Source organism: Myxine glutinosa, chromosome 1, assembly GCF_964187855.1.
Source record: "Myxine glutinosa chromosome 1, kmMyxGlut1.1, whole genome shotgun sequence".
Lineage (NCBI taxonomy): Eukaryota > Metazoa > Chordata > Myxini > Myxiniformes > Myxinidae > Myxine > Myxine glutinosa.
Window position 1 is genome coordinate 229,528,715 of NC_136261.1, and position 24,439 is coordinate 229,553,153.

General features: G+C 45.5%; 1 protein-coding gene across 6 annotated transcripts in view; it reads left to right on the forward strand.

Moving 5' to 3' along the window:
- The first annotated feature begins 247 nt into the window (after positions 1-247).
- Positions 248-24,439, forward strand: part of CARM1 (coactivator associated arginine methyltransferase 1) — a 46,656-nt gene continuing 22,464 nt past the window's right edge. For all 6 annotated transcript variants that reach the window (XM_068128068.2, XM_068128087.2, XM_068128044.2 and 3 more), the window contains exons 1-4: positions 248-451; positions 16,776-16,901; positions 21,119-21,225; positions 21,510-21,614. In XM_068128068.2, the coding sequence (XP_067984169.1) occupies positions 304-451; positions 16,776-16,901; positions 21,119-21,225; positions 21,510-21,614 (486 nt within the window). In that variant the 5' untranslated portion in view covers positions 248-303. The remainder of the gene's footprint in view (positions 452-16,775; positions 16,902-21,118; positions 21,226-21,509; positions 21,615-24,439) is intronic.

Sequence of the window (24,439 nt, forward strand, 5' to 3'; positions counted from 1 at the left end):
GAAACGGCTGTGTTTTCAAATGGAATGCGAACAACACCGTCATGGGAATTGTTCTGAAGAGAATATCAGTACCAAATAAGTGAATCTAGAAAACATAATTAAAACACCAGCACGTGATTATGAAACAAACAAATAACGGAAATCATTATTCCAGAAGAAAATTTGGAGAGAGAACACAAATGGAACGAGAAAAGGATGGATAAAAATAATGGTAATAAAGTATGAAGAAGAAGAGGCCTCTACCCCTGACGACAGAGCCGCTCGTGGCGATAAACGCATACTGCGCATGCGCGCTGGAACGGCATGGCGACCTCGACGTTTGATGGCGTCCGCTTTTCTACGCTCCATGAGCCTCCTCTTCCAGGATATTCGCCGGTTCGGCAACAGGAGCGAATCCTTACGTTGGAGGTGAAGACTTCCCAAGACGCTGCTGAGATATCGCTTGTCAACGGTGAGGCCCGCGAGAACCTTTGTGTGGGATAGGTGGGGCAACCTCTGTTGTCAGTCGATCACGTATTTTTGTGACTGGTATTTATATATTTATATTATATGCGCACATATATGTTTATAAGTAATGATTTTTTTTTCGAATCGCTCCACATACGTTGTTTCTTTTTCTCATTGTCTGTGCCTTCTGTCCCGAACTGCAATGGGCGCTGCCTCTTTGTGTCCGGATATCTTGAAGCCATTATCCATCAATTTTTGACTAATGGCCCCGGATTGGTGCCACGTCCGTGGAGGATGGGACATGGTGGACGTCCTTTACCGTGATTTGGGGTTTTGTGGCGATTTTCCTGCGAAGAGAGGGAAATCAAAGAAAAGGCCTTGGGGCCAAAATGAACAATGAATAATGAGCATTGTCTTGGTAATTCGTTGCGTGGTAAAGAGCGCTGGTTGCTGTGCGCTGAACATAACACATACATAAAACATACATACACACGTATATATGTATATGTATATATATATATATATATATATATATACATATATATATATATATATATAATTATTTTTAAATCTACAGTTTCCTGTTTATCTTTGCTTTTGCTGACGTCATGCACTACCTTCGTGCATGGTTATTCGTGCAGATATTGGCTTTTGCTGACGTCATGCACCAGCTTCCTACGTGGTTATTTCTGCAGATCTTGGATTTTGCTGACGTCATGCACCAGCTTCGTACATTGTTATTCCTGCAGATCTTGGCTTTTGCTGACGTCATGCACCAGCTTCGTACATTGTTATTCCTGCAGATCTTTGCTTTTGCTGACGTCATGCACCAGCTTCCTACGTGGTTATTTCTGCAGATATTGGCTTTTGCTGACGTAACGTACCTGCTTTGGGCATAGTTATTTGTGCAGATCTTGGATTTTTCTGACGTCATGCACCAGCTTCGTACATGGTTATTCCTGCAGATCTTGGCTTTTGCTGACGTCATGCACCAGCTTCGTACATTGTTATTCCTGCAGATCTTTGCTTTTGCTGACGTCATGCACCAGCTTCCTACGTGGTTATTCCTGCAGATCTTGGATTTTGCTGACGTCACATACGTAGTTATTCCTCATTTGTGTAGACCAGTGCTCTGTACGCAAAGCGTAATTGGTGCTGAATTATGTTTGGTCCATTGTACCCCCTCCAATGCCACTGGGGTTTGGAGCTGCAGCACAATGATGCATGCACCCGTTCTCTGGATCTTCAACTGCTGCGGCAAAATTGTCATTTCACGTTCGATCGTAAACATCAACACCACGTATTTACCAAGCAATGTGGCGCTTCTTCTTCATCATAAATTTTTTTTGGTCTTATCACAACTGATCCATGGCTTCTTTGATTGGCAAAGAAGCCTCTCTTTATTTATATTTATATATATATATATATGGCAGCCATTTTGAGGGATCCATCTTTGCTCTCATTGCCTCCAACTTCCACCTTTTACATTTTGATATCTAAACAATGCTCCGATAAAGGTGAGCAGCAAGGTCTCTGTGTAGCTGACATTTTTCAGATGTGAACCAATCAAGTTGATGATTGTTTACATTCGAGAGTACATTTTATTGTGAATTCTGTGTCGTGATTTGCAAGATCTTCATCTCCTCCTCCGTCTCCTTTCGCTCCTTTGCCTAAAGGCAGTTTTGGTGCTGCCAAGGCATGGAACGAATTGCACTGGGTGGGCCTAGTCATGGGGGAGGGGTATGGCTGCTTGCAACCTTCTGACATTAACTATAAACCACCTTTAGAGGCCATTTTTCCCCGCAAAGCGGGGGTTGGCCTTTTTCGGGAACCGTGGTTGTTGTTTTTCGGTCCCCTATTTGAAGCAATGTTTTACGGCCGGATGCCCTTCCTGACGCCAACCCTTTTTGCCGCCTTATTAACGACAAACAGGGAATTACCAGTGAACTGGTACTCAATTAGCCGACCTCGGAAGGATGACAGGCTGAGTCAACCCCCCTGGCGTTAATTCAGCGATCGACCGGGATTCGAACCCAGGATCCTTGGATCCTAAGCCGGCACCCTAGCCGCTAGCCCAACACCAGGGCTCACATTAACTATGTTAACTATGTTTATATCTATGTTTATAACTATGTTTATATGATTATATATGTTAACTATATATGTTTATATGTTAACTATGTTTATGTTTATATGTTTATCTGACATTAACTATGTTTATATCAAATACTTGCGGAGCCTACTCGTCATTTTTCTGACGGAGCAATTGGTTGTCCTTTTTGATAAAATACATTTACCCATTCAAAGAATGCTCATACCTCAGCAGGTTGCCCTGGTTAAAAAAAGGGAAATTTAATACCCTCGGCCACCTCCACCAGGTGGTGCATGGAGGTGCTGCATGGTACACATTCACATGGAGAACTTATGCCTCCCCTCCCCCACACCCTGCGTGAGGCTGTGGCCACGTGGCCTATCTCATCCCCCCCACCCGTACCCCCCCCTCCCATACCCCCCCCTCCCATACACCCCCACCTCCCATACACCCCCCTCCCCTCCCATACACCCCCCCTCCCATACACCCCCGCTCCCACACCCCCCCCCCTCCCACCCCCCCCCCCCCCTCCCACACACCCCCCCCTCCCACACACCTCCCATACACAAAGTTGTATTCGTACACCGAGTTTGGAGTTTGTAACTTATAAGGTGTGGCCGTGCATGGAACAGACACATACAGAGACTCTGCCTTTTATAGGTATAGATAAGACTCTTCACTTTTGTGGGACCAGGAACTATTTGCCTCATTGGCTGTTGTGACACGGATCTTCACCAAAAGGGTGTCTGCCACATACTATCCCATCTGTGGTGCACGCAAGCAGTCCGGGAGAGGCAACCGAGACAATTGTGCATTTTTGCAACACCCATTTCAGCTTTTGTGGAGGTACATGAAGCAGAGGCTCCTTGAAGCCTCCACATCCTCCACACCTCCCACCTCACACATCCCACCTCCCGGATATATGGGTGTTACTACACTGTTGTAACTATGAGAACATTGCGTCGTCGTCAACCTTTGGATGCGCCCAAAAAAAAAAGTGTTAAATGATTCAGAACAGAATAATGTCCCCCTCCCAATTAAATAATGCCTGATGTTGGCCTGGTAGCCAACCGGCCAAATAGCCTGGTGTTGGCTTAGTGGTCAGGGTGCCGGCTTGGGATCCTAGGATCCTGGGTTCGAATCCCGGTCATCGCTGAATTAACGCCAGGGGGGTTGACTCAGCCTGTCATCCTTCTGAGGTCGGCAAATTGAGTACCAGTTCACTGGTAATTCCCTTTGTGTCGCAAGAGTCGACTAACAGGGTTCGCGGCAGGGAGGGCATCTGGCCGTAAAACATTGCTTCAAAAAGGGGACCATGGTGCCCGAAAAAGGCCAACCCCTGCTCTGCAGGGAAAAATGTCCTCTAAAGGTGGTTCTTCTTCTTCCCAATTAAATAATGAATACAACAACCACACGCATTTTAAGGCCATTTTCCCTGCTAGAGCGGGGGTTAGCCTTGCGGTCCCCATGACAATCTTCTCCATTTTGCCCTATTTTCTGCATCTCCCCTTGTCAACCCCCTTGCCCGCATTTCTTCTTGAATTAAATAGTTAAATAATGAATGCTCCTTTAAAACCGAGTTCAATTTTTTTCGGAAAAGTTGTTATTAATCAAAGTTAAATTGCAGGGCGCAATGAAAAGATCAACTTCAAAGCCAACTTCATTGCATGATGTGATTATAGAATTTTCAATCTAATTTGGATCACCGCCATCTATTTGACATTTCCAGCCGGAGCACCCAACTCGTGTTCTACACTTGAAGGAGCGGCGTGGTAATCATGCATTCACTTGTAAAATGTGCTGCACAACAATGGAACGTACCACATGGTGGTTTAAATGTTTTTATGGATTTGTTTTCATCAAAACGATAAAGGAAAATGCATGGGACATCACCTTCCAATAATTTTCTTATCTACTGAAAGCAAAATTACGACTAGTCTGAACTTGCACTTGGCGTTGCTGAGATCATCCGGTCGCTTGATTGGGCATGATTTTGTCCTAATTTTAAAACCAACGTTTAAATCAAAGTGAGTAATATTCCATGAATTGCAATCGAATGTGCATTCATTCATTTTGTGTTCGGCCTGTAGCTGCTGGTTGAATCATTGCTGGGAGCGCGGCTGTGCCGTTGATGAAGTGCTACTTGTAGGTTAGGGCAGGAATTTGATTCGTTCAGGGTGCCGGCAATAGCTCGCCAACATTTCACCAAGGACACCAAGGGATCTTTAAATTCCAGAAACTAATGTCGGCAGTTGGGACGCCAGTTTAACCTCAATCCGAGGGGCTGCACACACATTGATGAATCGCCTTGCCTGCGAGACACTAGGATGACAGTTTGTACCTGGGCCGATATTCAATCCCAGGCTAGACTGCTGAGGCGAGTGTGCATACATCGAGGCCATCCTACCAATCCCAAAGGTGAGTTTTGAGGATCTTTAAGTGTGCCAGTAGGTTTGAGGCCTGATGGGGAATGGGGCACCGAATCGAGAGCATTGTGTGAGCTTACTTTTTGATAAAAGGGAAGTGGCGTTCAACGTCGTTGTTGATCATGCTGTGCCATTATTTCTTTTCACCAGTCTCAACAGCAGCATTCACCAATATGGTTAGCATAAACGCCTTTTCTGAAAGAACAACCCAATGTGCATGTGCATGCAACTATGCTTCCTATTTGTAGTCACTGGTGTTGATACCAACAAATTAATTAAAGGAGATCTGGCTGAATTGTTTGAACTAGCAGAGTACCTGTCCTGCGGGCGACCCTACGGGCGATCTTGTTCCAAGCGTGCAACACATTCTTCGCCCATCGGATTTTTTTCTGCTGACACAACTACTTTGACTTGGATTTCTTGCTGATTTCCTTTGGTAATATTGCTCTTGCTGATTTCTGTTCAACTTAGGTGTCCTTAGTTTTTGAGGCATCTCAGTTTTCCATAAAAACAAAACATCAAGTGTCACCCTAGCTAACAATACCCACAACCAACCCACACCTCCCCCCAACCTCTTTTCCCTCCCCTCCACCATCCCCTCACAATCCCCCATCAAGCATCACCCTACCTAACAATACCCATAACAACCCCACACCCCTCTGCCCCCACCCCACTTCCCCCACAATCCTCATCCCCTCACAATCCCCCTTCAGCCATGACCCTAGCTAACAATACCCATGACCACCCACACCCTTACCCCACTCCACCATCCCCTCACAATCCCCTATCAACCTTCACCCTAGCTAACAATACCCCATGCCCCCAACCCCTTCATCATCCCCAATCAGTATCGGAATCCTAGCTTGCAATGCACCATTTATCTATGTACCGCTGGCAGGATCACGGTGAGTTCACAATGTGACGTCACTGGCAATCTCAAAAATCGACATTCTTGGGTTTTTTCGGCACTTTGTGATTGGCAAATCAAAACAATTCCCTTCAAATTAGACCTTGATTAATGATTGCCAATGGTTTTTCAGAAAAAGAAATTGCGTTTGGGTTCCCCATTAAGGGTCTTTTCAGTCTTTTGGGTCTTCAGGGTATTTTCAGTCTTTGGGGTATTTTCAGTCTTTGGGGTATTTTCAGTCTTTGGGGTATTTTCGGTTTTTGTGGTCTTTTCATTCTTTGTGGTCTTTTCATTCTTTGGGGTCTTTTCATTCTTTGGGGTCTTTTCATTCTTTGGGGTCTTTTCATTCTTTGGGGTCTTTTCATTCTTTGGGGTCTTTTCATTCTTTGGGGTCTTTTCATTCTTTGGGGTCTTTTCATTCTTTGGGGTCTTTTCATTCTTTGGGGTCTTTTCATTCTTTGGGGTCTTTTCATTCTTTGGGGTCTTTTCATTCTTTGGGGTCTTTTCATTCTTTGGGGTCTTTTCATTCTTTGGAGTTTTTGGGACCTTAGGGATTGTTTGGGGTCTTTTTGGTCTTTGGGGTCTTTTTGGTCTCTGGGGTCTCTTTGGTCTTTTTGGTCTCTGGGGTCTTTTTGGTCTCTGGGGTCTTTTTGGTCTCTGGGGTCTTTTTGGTCTCTGGGGTCTTTTTGGTCTCTGGGGTCTTTTTGGTCTCTGGGGTCTTTTTGGTCTCTGGGGTCTTTTTGGTCTCTGGGGTCTTTTTGGTCTCTGGGGTCTTTTTGGTCTCTGGGGTCTTTTTGGTCTCTGGGGTCTTTTTGGTCTCTGGGGTCTTTTTGGTCTCTGGGGTCTTTTTGGTCTCTGGGGTCTTTTTGGTCTCTGGGGTCTTTTTGGTCTCTGGGGTCTTTTTGGTCTCTGGGGTCTTTTTGGTCTCTGGGGTCTTTTTGGTCTCTGGGGTCTTTTTGGTCTCTGGGGTCTTTTTGGTCTCTGGGGTCTTTTTGGTCTCTGGGGTCTTTTTGGTCTCTGGGGTCTTTTTGGTCTCTGGGGTCTTTTTGGTCTCTGGGGTCTTTTTGGTCTCTGGGGTCTTTTTGGTCTCTGGGGTCTTTTTGGTCTCTGGGGTCTTTTTGGTCTCTGGGGTCTTTTTGGTCTCTGGGGTCTTTTTGGTCTCTGGGGTCTTTTTGGTCTCTGGGGTCTTTTTGGTCTCTGGGGTCTTTTTGGTCTCTGGGGTCTTTTTGGTCTCTGGGGTCTTTTTGGTCTCTGGGGTCTTTTTGGTCTCTGGGGTCTTTTTGGTCTCTGGGGTCTTTTTGGTCTCTGGGGTCTTTTTGGTCTCTGGGGTCTTTTTGGTCTCTGGGGTCTTTTTGGTCTCTGGGGTCTTTTTGGTCTCTGGGGTCTTTTTGGTCTCTGGGGTCTTTTTGGTCTCTGGGGTCTTTTTGGTCTCTGGGGTCTTTTTGGTCTCTGGGGTCTTTTTGGTCTCTGGGGTCTTTTTGGTCTCTGGGGTCTTTTTGGTCTCTGGGGTCTTTGGAATATTTTCAGTCTTTGGGGTATTTAAGGGGTCTTTTGCGTCTTTGGGGTTTATTCGGTCTTTTCAGTCTTTTATATTAGGTCTTTTTTATTAGGGCTTTGGGGTTTTTTGGGGTCTTCGAGGTGTTTTAGGTATTTTTGGGGTATTTAGGGTCCTTGGGGGGTCTTTAGGGTCCTTGGGGGGTCTTTAGGGTCCTTGAGGGTATTTAGGGTCCTTGGGAGTATTTAGGGTCCTTGGGGGGGGGGGGGGGTCTTTATGGTCCTCGGGGGCTTTAGGGTCCTCGGGGTCTTTAGGGTTCTCAGGGTCCTCTGGGTCTTTAGTGTCCTCGGGGTCTTTAGGGTCCTCGGTGTCTTTAGGGTCCTCGGGGTCTTTAGGGTCCTCGGGGTCTTTTGGGTCTTCTGGGTCTTCTCAGTTTTGAAGGTCCTCGGGATGTTGAGGGGTGGAGACAGTCTTTTGGGTCCTCTGGTTACTTTAGGTTAAGTATTTAGGTTATAAGGAAATGAGGCCATTGGGCTCCACAGTGCCATGGTGAACTCTTATTTTAATTTTGCTGCAGCTTTAAATATCAATGTTCTTGATGATTTACTGGTCTAAATAACCCGATCTTTCTTAAGTGCCCAACGTGTGCACGTGTTTGCATCTGCATCCAAAACAACCCCTTCTGACCTCATAAATGCAACACGACAGTGTCATATACACACCACTTCACCTCCAATCCAGATGTCTTCCATTGGTCTAGTCGAGTCCATTTTGAAGATTGAGGCCCACCCATCATATGCTATTAGGCCGAGCAAGCCTGTTGTACGATGCGATTCAGATGTGCAGTCTTAAGAACCTTGGCCAATTGTCCCTGAACAGATCTTTCTTAACCACCAAATGAGAACCACGACAGCCAGAATTTACCCCAGAAACCAGGTACATTTAATACCAGAATGATCTTGGGGGAAGGAACCTGAACCGTATTTCAAAATTTTAACTGTGGAATTGACCTCAGCAGCAGTTCCAACAATTGAAAAAGTGTTCATTTGTCTAATTTGGACATTGTGGGGCACTCCAGCTCGAGTGCTTAAGCAGCTTTGTAATGGAACATCCCGCTACATGAAACGCACCTGCCCTCTCCTGAGATTGTCAAATTTTTTTTTTTCCCTTTAAAAAGTAAAAAGTACATATATCGAAGGTAACCCCCTCCACCCATCAACCCCCCCCCCCCCGCACCCCCCCCCCCCACCCGTGCCTCGGGTGGTGCCTCGCCTTTGTTGTGCTATTTTATTTTTTCCCCTTTTTGTGTGATCTGCTTTCATTTTATGATCAGTCACTTGCACATAAATAGATACATAAATAGATACATATATAATAACGTCCATCGACATCGTGTTGGAGTTCCAGCATGTTGGTTCAAGCTGTGAATTTCAAACTCGATGAGAAACTTTTTATTCTGCCTTGGAAAACATTACAGAGAAATTATCCGATTGTGTTGGTTGTTCTTCAAACTTAAAAAGCATCACGGAGAAACTGGGCCATGATAATTCTTCTTTCAGAGAAACAGCGTGAACAAAGCATTAGCCCTTCTTCTTTAAAGGATGATTGAGAAACCCAGCTCTCATGACATTGCCAAAACATTAACATAAAAAACAAATTTTATTAGTCCATGTGTTTTTGGCAACATACACTGCCCAGATCTTCTTCACACTTAAGAGAAACTATTTATTCAAACTCGGAAAACATTATAGAGAAACAATCTGCTTCTCATAATTATTTTTCTTCTTCAAACTCGCACATCTCCCACCCCCCTCCCTGCCCCCTCCACCCCCACACGTTGGGGGTGTGGGGTGTCTTGTGGTGCCTTGCCTGCTGAAAATGTTGCTATTTTATTTGCCCCCTTTTTCTGCCGTCTGCTTTCATTATGCGACCCATCACTTCCACAAAGAGAACAAAAATGGGACAGTTGGGAGGGGGAGGTTGAGGTATTGGAGGGTGTAAGGGGAGCAGATGAGGACTGTCGGGGTGTGACGCAATCGCCCTAAGCCCGGGTAATGTGCTAGTTCTCTAGTAATTGGCTTTACTCTAATGTTAATACCGTGTATTGTGAATAGTTAACGTCTATCGATCGTGATTACTACGGTGGATCAGATGGACCTACGGTGGACCGAGGTGGATCAGACTCGGCAACGGTTGCTAAAGTGAGATGTGCATGGAAGAAGTTTCGGGAACTGAGTGGCGTGCTGATGAGGGGAGTGTCGTTGAAGCTGAAGGGAAAGATGTATACTGCATGTGTGAGAAGTGTTGTGATTTATGGGAGCGAGACATGGGTCATGAATGTAGAGCAGCAACGAAGGCTGGAAAGGGTGGAAATGCGAATGGTTCGCTGGATGTGTGGAGTATCGTTGAGATAGAGGAAGACAAATGATGAATTGCGAAAGATGATGGGAATAGAGCCTGTGATTGATGCTGTGAAGAGAAACAGTTTGAGATGGTTTGGTCATGTGTTGAACGATGAAAGTGACTGGTTGAGAAGAGTGATGGAAATGAATGTAGAAGGAAGTCGAGGACGGGGAAGACCGAGAAAGACTTGGCTAAAGATGGCGGAAGAATAAATGCGGGCAAGGGGGTTAACAAGGGGAGATGCAGAAAATATGGCAAAATGGAGAAGATTGTCATGGGGACCGCAAGGCTAACCCCCGCTCTTGCAGGGAAAATGGCCTTAAAATGCATGTTGTTGTTGTTGATCGTGATTACTACCATGGCGACTCCTGCTATCGTTCGGACTTTGTTAATGGGGTAGAATATTTGTGGGTGGGGATGGGAAATGTCATGTGGGGGTGGTGTACCACTTGCTTGAATGACAGAGGATGCCCTCTCTTGTGGCTGACTTTGGAGGGCAGCTTTGCAGGGTAGTCTGTGCAGGACTGATGGTCAGGCCTAGAACCTCAAAAGATTGAACCTCTTCTGCCTCCTTGCCATAGGAACAGAGAGGTAGGTGCATTTGATGATCCTTCCGGAGCAACATGGTAGGACTGTCAATCCTGGGAAATCTCTTGACATCCAATCAATTTCCAATCAGCAGAGTGATGCAGCTGCTGTCTAGCTGTTGGGCAATACTGTACAGAGTTGTGGCCATGGTGCAATCCAACTGTGGGTCGGATATCAGGCTTTTTGAAAAGATGGAAGACTGTCAACAGCAATGATTGATTCCATGAATTTGCTTGTAATTGGAAGTAAGCTTACTGGTCTGTTTAAATGGACTGGCGGCCATTTTAGTTGTAAAAACGCCAGTATTGAACACTTCCTCAACCATTTCTCAGACATGCATTTACCGATGTTGTTCAAACTTGGCACACAGATAATTATTAATGATGCCTTACATATGCACGTCATTTATTTTCAAGATCAGATCCGAGATGGCCGACTGGCGGCCATTTTGTTTCTTAAACATGTCGCCAACCATTTATATTGGGACTTGTAATCGATGTCAAGGTAAACTGGAGATGACGAATTGTGAAGAAATGAAATTGCATAAATATACACTTCACTGGGTTCAGCTTAATATCATTGACACCAATCGGTAACATGTAATCAATGAGACTGTAGACGTGAATGTTGTCGCTTTGGTGCAGTTTCAACAAGCTGAAGATTATCAATGTATTTCCAGTGATTTGCGGAAGTAATGGCTGCATCGTTAACCATTGCCAGATAAGTAATGGGACCCAGTGTTGTACCCTGCGGTATGCCACATGTAAGGTCAAGAGAAGTTGATCTTGATCCGCGGTATCAAACGGTTTGCGATCAATGTGATGTGATGACTAGGTTGGAGGCAAGACTGCGTGATCAATACCAAGTTGGACCAGCTTTTCAATGGCAACAGTATGGTTTACATGACCAACGGCCTTACTTAAGTCAATGGTGCACAAGTTCACGTAATTTCCAAGCTTGTCAGCACCTGTATGAATGCTGTCCAGCAAACTTTCAAGGTAGTGCGCAACTTGACTACCCTTCATGTTCCAATCAATGCCATGTTATATTTCCTTCTTCACACGATTGGCAAGAAACCCCTGAAATACCGTTCTTGGAAATTACAGGTGTGATCGAGATCGGAGCTGGTCATAGCTTAAAACAGGGGTGTTCCTTGGAATTGAGAATATTATATGCAGTTTTCCAAATTTGGGGAAAACATCCACCTCTGAGACGCAGATAAAATTTCAGAGTAAGTGTTTCTGACATTCCAAATTATTTGGGAGTCATGTAGGATTGTCAGCTGGATTGCTGGCTTTGGACGTGTTGAGTTGGCTTAAACGGGTAAATGCCAAACGCTGCTCAATGATTTGGGGCGGTAATGCTGGCAAATAAGGTGTCGACACAGATAAATTCAGAGGAGCGAAGTCTGTGCAAATTTGGACAAAGTGTAAATTGATGAAATTTGCAAATTCACTAGATGATTTATTACTTTCAGGAAGACAATTACGTTAATATTTACGAATTTTACATTTACTAATGGTTTTGAAGTCAAGTTAATTTAAGGATTTGTTGATGCCATTACCCTGGTTCTGTTTTTTTTTTTTTTTTTTTTTTTTTGGTATACAAGATCGAGGCTCGTGGAAGAGCTAACATTAATCGCACAAAAAGTCAAACCAACACATAAAACGCAAAATAAGGGGAGCGGTTGACAAGATGGGGAGGGAGGGGGAAGGACACAAACACAACATCTGAGAGCAGGGACATCGATAGATCTGTGGGAGGGAGAGGGCTTGGGGGGGGGGGGGGGGGTGGAGGTGGGAGAGGTATAAAACATATGGACACTGCAAGGACTTCCAGGAAAGAAGTTGGAATTTCAAAAAAGTGGATCTGGGGTGAATTAGCGGGGGTGGGGAAGATAAGAGATGGTGGTGAACAGCTGTTTTAAAGACCTGGAGGGAGGAGTGGGATTGAAGGGAGTGGGGGAATTTGTTCCAGAGGCGGGAGAAAAGAGGAATGAAAGAGTGAAGGTGAGCAGTATCTTGATTTTGGCAGTTTAACCCTAAGAGGGTTGCTGGCAGATCTTGTGCGTCCTGTAGGAATATTCGGGGGTCAGAGCACAGACAAAGCTGGGGGAGCATCGCCGGAGAGGAGTCGGCAGAAGACAAAGACCACCAACCTGCCTGCGGTGAGTGAGTGAAAGGCTCTCAGAATCAGTTTCGTCGTGGGAGATTCTAATGATTCTGAAAATGATTGTTTGTTTGAAGTGTTCATTATTTTCGAACAAAAACTAGTTTTCGCAAACTTTATTGTTCTTTGCACTTTGTTGTGCAGACTGTGGTGCATACATCATCGCCCAATTTAAAAACAGCGCCACCCTGTATTATTAACCTGCGCAAACCATTGTTTTATGGTTTATCATTTTTCTGACATTTGAACGATATTAATTCAAAATTGAGCCATACCACTGGCAAAAAGTGTTGAGCCATACTACTGGGATTGCCACACTGGCTCGCTCGGTATTGACCAATCCATCTGCGTTATCCATTGCCAAAAAGCACGAACAGAAGAGTCACAAGGTCGTAATGAAATCTTACGAGGCATAACAGATGTTATGCATTGATGAGGACGAAGAGTAACGACTGCATGATCACTGGTAGATATAGGAGCAGATGGATGTATCTGTATCGTGATACCTGTCACCTAAATCGATGAAACTCTTCTTTATTAAAACAGCAGGCCCTATGACTTGTAGGCTTAACAATTTGTGACGATAGAGTACACGCTGCATCAACAATCCGATATCTAGATAATTGAAATCGCCGATGAGAATAAAAGAGGCATAATCAAAGGTACTTACGAATATTATCAACCATAGTCGTAAGGCTTTCTTTGTTGGATCGTGTATCATTGTTAGGTGGATATTTATCTCGGTTTGCCTCGTATGAATGTGCACTTGGCACACTTATGAGGCGAAATTCCATTTGAATGTCCTCGCAGTACACGTTTTACTCGTTTTACCTGTTCTGCAATTTTTATGTCATTGGTGTAAAGAGATTTAAATCATCCATATGTGCAGTAGGTGTGTCACCTTTCCTGTTCCTTTGGATGTTGGGGGCCTCTCCGTGCCCTTGCTCGTTCACAAGGTTACTCAGTGGGACATTGTCCGAAGTTTTGTTTATTTATCGTCTGTCCAGGCTGTGGACAATTTGGTGCTTAGTTTTCGAGTATAGTCTTGTTGAGCAATAGGTGGTCTATTGTTCCGGAGCATCCCATTGCATCCCTTCCGATATGCCTTTAGACCTCCATGACCTCTGTAGTTCCCATGGAAGGCTTACTGCTGCAGCTGATGTAAAAATGGATATGCACCAAAATATACAATTAAAGTTTTTCTGTACTGTTCTGTACGATTGAAAGTTTTTGATCAGTAGCGGTAATCAGTCAGTCATTGTGGAATCCATAGTTGTCTGAAAATGTGTATATGGATATGAGCAACAGTTATGAAACCTTCTCTGCTTGCTCTTCTCTTGGCTTCCTTCTTGCTTTACACATTGCTGGGTTATCGGTCGCCATTTTAATCCACCACAAAGCCTTTTTGTTTATTTAGATGTCATTCTCTTTACAGAGCGATGGTGCTGCCAAAGCAGTTTATTGCCAAGGGTTATACTGTGTGGTTTGCCAATGTCTTCCCAGCATTGTTTTTCCATGTTCTATCTTTTAAATATGTAGCGTCAAGCAAGGAAGCAGCACAGACCATTCTTGAAGTCTTTGGTGTCACTCTGATGGGGTCTGAACCATCCACTTCCCTGATGCAGAGCGGATGCTCGAGCCTGGATAATGTGCAATTATCCAGGCTCGAGATCATTTATCATTTATGGGCATTTATGGGTCGAGCCGTGTCTGTATAATTTGTAGATACTAAGTTTGCGTTATAAAGAAGTTGGTCTGCTACGTACCAGCATTTGCCTGTATCATGCATTCAACCGTTTTGGTGAAGTGTCGAATACGAATGATGTGTGTGCCAAGGGCAATGGCTTATTAATTAATGGATGACAATTGACAATGCAAAGTGGTGCAGTGTGTGGGCAGAGTTGTGTGAACTGTGAACCTCAACACCACACCACACCACACCACAACGCACGTTGTGTTGTGTGAACAAGGGTACCATTTATAGACCAGTGTAACCTTGGAATAGGTGGCTTTTGTTGTGGAATTCAAATTGGCGCGTGTGTGTGTGTGTGTGTGTGTGTGTGTGTGTGTGTGTGTGTGTGTGTGTGTGTGTGTGTGTGTGTGTGTGTGTGTGTGTGTGTGTGTGTGTGTGTGTGTGTGTGTGTGTGTGTGTGTGTGTGTGTGTGTGTGTGTGTGTGTGTGTGTGTGTGTGTGTGTGTGTGTTGCATTCAGAAAGTATTCAGACCCCTTCACTTTTTTCACATTTTAAGTTGCAGCCTTACGCTGAAATAGTTTAAATTCATTTTTCCCCTCATCAATCTCCACTCAATACCCCATAATGACAAAGAGAACACCGAATTTTAGAAAGTTTTGCAAATTAATAAAAAATAAAAAAACTGAAATATCACATTGACATAAGTATTCAGACCCTTTGCTATGACACTTGAAATTTAGCTCAGGTGCCTCCCATTTCTCTTGATCATCTTTGAGATGTTTCTACACCTTGATTGGAGTCCACCTGTGGTAAATTCAATTGATTGGACATGATTTGGAAAGGCACACATCTGTCTATATAAGGTCTCACAGCTGACAATGCATATCAGAGCAAAAACCAAGCCATGAGGTCGAAGGAACTGCCTGCTGAGCTCAGAGACAGGATTGTGTCGAGGCACAGATCTGGGGAAGCCTACAATAAAATTTCTGCTGCATTGAAGGTTCCCAAGAGCACAGTGGCCTCCATAATTCTTAAATGGAAGAAGTTTGGAACAACCAGGACTCTTCCTAGAGCTGGCCGCCCGGCCAAACTGAGCAATCGGGGGAGAAGGGCCTTGGTAAGTGAGGTGACCAAGAACCCGATGGTCACTCTGGTTGAGCTCCAGAGATCCTGTGTGGAGATGGGAGAAACTTCCAGAAGGACAACCATCACTGCAACACTCTATCGATCTGGGCTTTATGGCAGAGTGGCCAGACGGAAGCCTCTCCTCAGTGAAAGACACATGAAAGCCCGCTTGGAGTTTGCAAAAAAACACCTAAAGGACTCTCAGACTGTGAGGAACAAGATTCTGTGGTCTGATGAAACCAAGATTGAACTGTTTGGCTTCCGTCTGGCCAAATACTTTTATTTTTTTGTGCCTTTGTACAGGGTGAAAAGCAAACGAGGGAGTTGAAAGTATGATTGACTGAGATAAATATGACGCTCACAATTGAAAATGAAATGGATGTTTCCCTGCCACGTCAACATGTATCACCAGTCACCACTTTGCACTCATTTTAGGCTTTTTCAAGGAATAGTCAGGTTCACTATGTCAATAAATTATATTTCGTTCAAAATCATGGTAGATTAGCAAACCTATACATTTTTGGAGAGGTTATAGCATAAGGAAACTAAAAATCAATGTTCACATTTGGAGAGATACCTGTATGGCGACCATTTTGGATTTTCAAAATGGCCACTGTAAAATACATATTTTGTTCTATTTCTGCCTCTAATTACCTTAAAAATATATATATACTAAACCTATATTTTCAGGGACAAGGAATCCAATGAAAGTAACAAATTAGTGCTATGGGGAATGGTAAGACACGAATCAAAGGTTTTGAATTACAAAATACTGTCTTTATATTCGCGATAAGTTGCATAATCAAATACATGTTATCATTTTGTACAGGCAGTTAATAACATCAAAATGTGTCACAATAATTCATATCACCAAACATACACAGGCAGTCAGCAAAATCATATATACACATGCAGTCAGTATAACTTCACATCTACACAGGCAGTCAATGGCATCAAACATACACGATTACAGAATATGCCATTTAGAGTTCGTCATCACTGTCCTGTGTGTCGTATCCGACAATATAGTCCGCATCGTTTTCACAGTCCGTTCCACACAAGCAAAGGTCGGTCAAATTGATTGGCAAATCGAATTGGTCGAATGGTCAATCGAATTCGATGAATCGAATCGAATCGAATCGATCGAATGGTTGAATGGTCGATCGAATCGATTGGTCGAATGGTCGAATTGGTCGAATGGAATTGGTCAATTGGTCGAATTGGTCGAATCGAATTGGTCGGAATTGGCAAATGTAAACATTGATTTTCAGATTTTCCATGTAATAACGTTTCCAAAAATGTATAGGTTTGCTAATCTACCATGATTTTGAACGAAAAAACATAGTGAACCTGACTATAAGACAATATTTTTAGGTACAATTTTCTCAATCTGCTACCACTCCCCAACCGCACTACTTTTGTTTTTTCAGCCGACGGTATCTGTGTGTTCCGGAGCACAGTCAGCCGAGATACAGAATGTTGCCGAGTGGGAAAGCAGTCGTTTCTCATTACACCTGGCATGGGAAGTGTTCTGCTGCATTTCCCAACTCCCAACGGTAACTCTGCTCACTTGTAGGCATATTGTTTTGCTTTGAATATGCACACTTTGCCGACTTTGTAGGGTGTGGGAAAGGTACAAGTGGGTTCTGGGCAAAAGGCCTCCTTAGTTATAAGGTCTCCTATTTTGTTATTTTTCCGCAGTTTTTAAATTTGAGTCCTGTACAAAAACCACCTTATCCCGGAAGATTTTTTTTTTTCGTCCATTCCACTCAGTTTTGTTTTTGATGTCTTGCGTAATTTTTTTTTCATTTGATCTTGAGGAATTTTGGTCACCTTTTAAAATCCGCCAAACTCTGAAGTTCTGAGAAAGTGAAAGGCAGGTTATTTGGCTTTCAAAACACATTTCCTGATCTCCGCAAAAGAAAACTCAAAACGGCCCTTTTTTTTTTTCTAATTCTTTTCTTATTCTTCTTTTCTCACTCCTATTATTCTTTCCTCCTACCTCATATGCTCTTCTCTTCTTCATCCTCTTGGTCTTTTTATTCTCACTTTTATTATAATTAGCTTGTCTTCACCCTTTAAGGACTTATTGTCCTTGTCCTCCCACTATATTTTCGTCTCTTCTCTCCTCAGTCTGACTATTCCTCTTCTCGTCACTTCACCATCTGACTTCCCTTCTCTTCCCTCTTGACTATTTCTCTTCTTTCCTCTCTCTGACCATTTCTCTTATCTGCTCTTCTCTGTCCAGCACTTCTCTGATCTCTTCTCTTCTCCCTCTCCCCTTCTGCTTCTGCCTCCGCCCTCGCTCTCCCCTTCTGCCTCCGCCCTCGCTCTCCCCTTCTGCCTCCCTATGCCCTCCCTCTCCCCTTCTGCCTCCCTCCGCCCTCGCTCTCCCCTCCCTCTGCCCTCGCTCTCCCCTTCTGCCTCCCTCTGCCCTCGCTCTCCCCTTCTGCCTCCCTCTGTCCTCGCTCTCCCCTTCTGCCTACCTCTGCCCTCGCTCTCCCCTTCTGCTTCCCTCCACCCTCGCTCTCCCCTTCTGCCTCCCTACGCCCTCCCCCTCCTCTTCTGCCTCCCTCTGCCCTCGCTCTCCCCTTCTGCCTCCCTCTGCCCTCGCTCTCCCCTTCTGCCTCCCTCTGCCCTCGCTCTCCCCTTCTGCCTCCCTCTGTCCTCGCTCTCCCTCTGCCCTCGCTCTCCCCTTCTGCCTCCCTCTGCCCTCGCTCTCTCATTCTGCCTCTCCGCCCCTCGCTCGCTCTTTTGCTCCCAGCCCTAGCTCGCTTTATTTCCTCCCCCCACCCCCCCGCCCTTGCTAGGTTTTTTGCTATCTTGCCACCCGTTCTCGCTCTTTTGCCCCCTCCCCCGCCCTGGCTTGCTCTTTCTCCCCCCCCCCTCACTCACTTCCACCCCCACCCTCACTCGCTCTTCTTCCCCCGCCCTTGACCTCCTATTCTGCCCTCACCCTCCTATTCTGCTCTCGCCTTCATATTCTGCCTCCTTCGCATAAGCCTTCTTGTGCCCACACCTCAGGTTCCTCTCAGCCCCCCCCCACCTCTTACACCCACCCTTTAGGCTCTGCCTTGGCTTCCCTCTTGCGCCTATGCCTCAGCCTCCCCTCAGCCTGCTTACGCTTACACCACCACCATCTATTACGCCTCCTCCACCTCCTACGCCTTCGTCAGCCTTAGTCCTAGTCTTCGTCTTAGTTTTTGGATCCGTCTTCGTCTTTCTTCTCTCCATCTTGCTACCACTTCATATTAATCTTCCTCTCCATCTCGCTGCTGCTTAGCCTTCATCTTCATCTCCATTTCACTGCCGCTTCGCCTTCATCTTCCTCTCCATCTCGCCACCGCTTCGCCTTCATCTTCCTCTCCATCTCGCCACCGCTTAGCCTTCACCTTCGTCTCCATTTCACTGCCACTTCGCCTTCCTATTCATCTCCATTTCACTACCGCTTTGTCTTGATCTTCATCTCCATCTCTACAGTGCTTCGCCCTCAGCTTCGTTTCGATCTCGCCAGCGCTTCGCCCTCATCTTCGTTTCGATCACGCCAGCGCTTCACCCTCATCTTTGTTTCGATCACGCCACCGCTTCACCCTCATCTTCATTTCGATCTCGCCAGCGCTTCACCCTCATCTTCGTTTCGATCTCGCCAGCGCTTTGTCTTCATCTTCGTCGGCATCTCGCCAGCGCTTCACCTTCCTATCAATCTTATGGCCTCTGCTTCACCTTTGATGTACATAATCTCCATCTTCCCGTCGTTCCGCCTATAACACGCATCACCTCTGTCTTGCACTTGCTCCGCCTTCGACAAGTCGTCACCGTCCCGCCTCCACTTGACCTGCGACGCGCGTCATCCCTGTCTCGCCTACACTTGGCCTTTGCGTGTCGTCCCTGTCACGCCGACACTTGGCCTTTCCGCTTTGTCCCTGTCTTGCCTCCGCTTGGTCTTCGACGCGTGGCGTCCCCATCTCGCCTCTGCTTGGCCTTCGACGCGTGTCGTCCTCGTCTCGCCTCCACTTGGCCTTCGACGCGTGTCGTCTTCATCTCGCCTCCGCTTGGCCTTCGACGCGTGTCATCCCCTGTCTCGCCTCTGCTTGGCCTTCGCACGCCCCCCCTGTCTCGCCTCCTCTTTGCCTTCACACATCGCCCCTGTGTCGCCTCCTCTTGGCCTTAGACGCGCATCACCCCCGGCTCACTTCCGCTTGACCTTCGACTCGTCGTCCCTGTCTCACCTCCGCTTGCCTTTGGCACTCGTCGTCCCCGTCCTCGCCTTCGATTTGCGTCGCCCCTGTCTCACCTCCGCTTGGCCTTCGATTTGCGTCGCCCCTGTCTCACCTCCGCCTGGCCTTCGAGCGTCGTCCCTATCTCACATCCGCTTGACCTTCGACACTTGTCGTCCCCGTCTTCCCTTCGCTTTGCCTTCGACGCGCGTCGTCCCTGTCTTGCCTCCGCTTGGCCTTTGAAGCTCGTTGTCCCCATCTTGCCTCCGCTTGGTTTTTGATTCGCGTCGCCCCTGTCTCGCCTCCGCTTGGCCTTCGATTTGCATCGCCCCGTCTCACCTCCACTTGACCTTCGATTTGCATCGCCCTCGTCTCACCTCCACCTGGCCTTCGAGCGTCGTCCCCATCTCGCAACCGCTTGACCTTCGACGCTCGTCGTCCCCGTCCCGTCTCAGTTTAGCCTTTGATGCGCGTCATCCCCGTCTTTCCTCCACTTGGCCTTTGAAGCTTGTTGTCCCCATCTCGCATCCGCTTGACCTTCGACGCTTGTCGTCCCTGTCCCGTCTCCACTTGACCTTCTATGCTCATCGTCACCGTCCCATCTCCGCTTGGCCTTCTATGCTCATCGTCCCAGTCCCGTCTCCGCTTGGCCTTCTATGCTCATCGTCCCTGTCCCTGTCCCGTCTCCGCTTGGCCTTCTATGCTCATCCTCCCTGTCCGGTCTCCGCTTGGCCTTCTATGCTCATCGTCCCTGTCCCGTCTCCGCTTGGCCTTCTATGCTCATCGTCCCTGTCCCGTCTCCGCTTGGCCTTCTATGCTCGACATCCCCATCTCCCCCTTGCCTGGCCTTCGACGCGTGTAGTCCCCGTCTTGCCTCCGCTTGGCCTTTGAAGCTCGTTGTCGCCTCCGCCTGGCCTTTAATTTGCGTCACCCGCGGCCTGCCTCCGCTTGGCCTTAGATGCGTGTCCTCTCCATCTCGCCTCCGCTTGGCCTTCGACGCGTGTCGCCCCCGTCTCACCTCCGCTTGACCTTTGACACACGTCACCCCCGACTCACCTCCGCTTGGCCTTTGACGCACGTCACCCTCGTCTCACCTCCGCTTGGCCTTCGACGCACGTCACCCCCGTCTCGCCTCCGTTTGGCCTTCGACACGTGTCGTCCCCAATCTCGCCTTTGTGCGTCACATCCACCTCGCTGCTGCTTCATCCTTCTCATTTTTGTTCCTTCCTCTCTTGGTTTCTTCTTTTTTGCATCGATAATCAACCAAACCAAACTAATAAACTTATTCCTTTTGTCTGTACTTAGGCGATGGCAGGGAATGGTAAAGGTGTCTGCAAGCCCCATTGCAACTCGTATCAGTTCAGGCTCGTTGGACAAGAGCCTTTAGGTTCGTTGAAGTCTGTGTCCATCATACACGTTGCGGTGACTGGGTGACTCCAGACGAGGCCTCTACTGCCGTCACGTGCCCCAGGTGACTTTAAGGTTAGATGTGAACCTCCCGCCATTAGGCCATGCCTGGGAGGGCTGATGAGACACTTTGTGGCCACGTTGCGCAGAGTTCTGCTCCTTTTACAACATCCTCAAGAACTGCCGAGGACACAACCTGGAGCACTCGGCGTTCAGTGAGCGTACAGAGGAGTCATCCGCGGTGCAGTACTTCCAGGTATTTTGGGAGTTTGACACAGTTGGGGGACATATCTACTGTTTCAACTAGCTCAGTGATTAAAGATATCTTTCCTAATTGAGAGTTATGTTAGCCATTAAGCTAAAGTTATTTACATTATTTGTATAAAACACCCAAAACAAAAGTTGTCTTCATTGCATCACCTTTAAAGTCACAGGTTAATTCACTCTTCGTAATTGCTGGGAGTAGCAGCTGTCAAATGCTATTCAACAGTGTCTGTGTGTGAGTTTGCCAAACTGGCATGACCCTCCCATTCCCGGCAGTTCTATGGCTACTTGTCACAACAGCAAAATATGATGCAAGACTACGTCAGGACGGGTACTTACCAACGTGCAATCCTTCAAAATCACCTTGATTTCAAGGACAAGGTATTTATTGACGTCAAGACAGGGTAAACAAATTGTTTGCGTGTAACAGAATTAACGTTTCCAATGTTGATGTTTTGCTTTTTTGTATAAATTCATACAATGTGTGCTAAAGATTAAATGTGATATCATTGTGGATCTATTTTGAGAGAAGTAATTGAGAGGTAGTTAAATGACTAAACAAAATTATACGTGAGATGTCTTCTTCCTGGGGCCAAGCATTCTTGTTACCCCGCACACGTGAGACCAAAGGTGGGATTAAACAACTGGTTCATGTCCATCCAGCCATCTGTCCATAAATATCAATTTATGATCGAGGAACAACTTAATTTATATTAAATACAGTATTTATATTTTGACCACGAATCAGAAAACAAACCTGCTGTTTTACAGTACCTTCTCTCTGAATTTGTCCCGATCGCACATGCGCAGAGGGGAGTGAATTTTTTTTCTTACTCTGGCTGCCTGCCTGGCAGTCAAATCAAATTGAAAATCATTCCCAACAGGAAACGTACTGTTTTTAAGGACGTCATAAAGGACACATGCAGCAGGCACGAATAATTAATGTAAATGCTATATAGAGTTGTGTGTTAGTGCGTAAAATGGTAGTAAATTCCGGATTTATTTATACGACTTTTACAATCTTTATTTCATTCAAGTTGAATTATAAACTTGAACACTAAAACACAAATCACTTTCTAAATACTTCCAAGAACCTCCATTTTACAGTACATACATAACTCTTAACGCTAACTCGTATAATGCTGTTTCACATTGCACTTGATGAAAAAATATTCATTTTTAAGAAAAAATATTTATAAAGATGAGAAAAATCTCAAAAGGAAAGCGTTGTTGCTGTTGGACAATGGTCCTGGCCACCCACAGCACTTCAACATCCTCTGCACTCCCCTGCCTGTTGAAATTGTTTTCTTGCCTCCCAATACAACTTCCCTCCTCAATTCCATGGACCAGGGGGTAATCACCAACTTCAAAGCATGTATTACCTCCGTTGCACCTTCAAACAGCTGCTCCACATAACTGATTGCCTGAGCTGGGAGTCCTTGAGGAATTTCTACATGAGGAATGCAATTGAAAACTTCGATGGAGCTTGGAAGGACGTCACCAACATCTCCATGAACAGAAGGTGTGGCTGGATGTCTGTCACGAGTTGGTGGAGTCCAAGGTGCAGGAGTTCATAATCGGGGAGATTGTCCAGTTTGCCAACCAAGCTGGGTTGAATGAAGTGGACGTCGACAATGTGGAGGAGCTATTGGCCTCACACAGGAGCTGTTTGACCAACGTGGAGCTGCAGGAGCTGGACATGCACCGCAAGACGCAAGAGGGCACTGCTACAGAAGAGACTGAACTGGCGAAATTCCTGAACGCCAAAAACGTAGCTGATGTCTTCCCGAAGTTGTCTAAAGTGCTCAAGATCATCTCCGGCAATGAACCAGACATGGAGTTCAGCACCGGAGTGAAGCATTCCATGCTGAATGCTGTTTCCTGCTATGATGAGATGCTCAGGAAGAAGTAAAATCAGGTTCGGAAGTCGACCCTCGATGCCTTATTTAAGGGGGCATTATACACACAGGCAGCAGCAGAAAAAAAAGACAAAAAAAGTTTGTACGATGCTGCTAGGAAAGCTTCCGTTCAGGAAACAAAGATACGGGAACATATTTCAAAGGCAAAAAGAAAAATGGAGGAAAGCTTTATTGAGGAAGAAGGCCAAACATATGGTAGTGGGGAGTTTGGAGAGGCGTTTGTCCATCAACATACAAGTACAAGGGTGACAAGAATGAAAAAACTTGCAAAGTGAACTCCAGATTCATGAAATAATGGAAAAACATTGTACGCAATTGTAATTTCAATGTATAGGAAACGGATTCCTGATGTCAATGGCCACTTACAGCAACTGTGTGTTTACATAATATTAGTTGACATTTTCCCCTATAACTTTGGAATTCTTAATTCTTTTCACTTCAAATTTGGCACAGATATTGATAATGACCCAACAAAGATATTAATAGAGTTTTATTGTATTATGACCTTGGGTTTTTAATTTAAAGGATGTCAATTCTCATTGGACGATTAATGGTTGCCATGTCAACACGAAATGGCAATTATACAAATGCATCAATTAAAATGTTTGTTTCCTAGTATTGTATATATGTACCAAGTTTGAACGTAAATGGACTTGTCATAGAGAAGATATAAGCTGAAAAGTGGTAATTCATCATTTGTATGCATCTGGTTACCATGGTAACCATGCATAATATAATGCTATGTAATGTATACCAATGTAATGTTCATATATCAAGCAACATGTACATATATAGTTTTGCATATTTTCAATCAAGACATTTTATCAGAAAGTGCATTACTGTGATTCAGTGTTGTTTTTACTGTGTTCAGTGTATTGCCCCCTTAAGAAGAAAGCTGCAGCTTTGCAGGAGGACCAATAGCTTGGCTTTTCTTCCCATGAGTAGCTCCTTACCCTCGTCTCCCACCTCTGTCTTGTTGGAGTAGCTATGTGTTGGAAGCTATGTATTGGAGGAGCACATCTGGAGTGAAGGCAGCGGTGGTAAACAGATGAGGAGCTTATTTTGATGGTCTTTTTATTACTTAGAAAACTTTTTATTTCTTAGATACCTAAAATCCCACCATACAAAGTGTGTAATTTTTGTTATCAACTGCTGTCGTTAATGTTAGTCTACCATCGTTTGGATACAGATCTGGTTTTCGATCTGAAACGCTTGGTTGTGCTTGTACACATAACTCCAAGGTGCTGTGGCAGCTTATTTAAGCCTTTGATCCACCAGCTGGGAGAG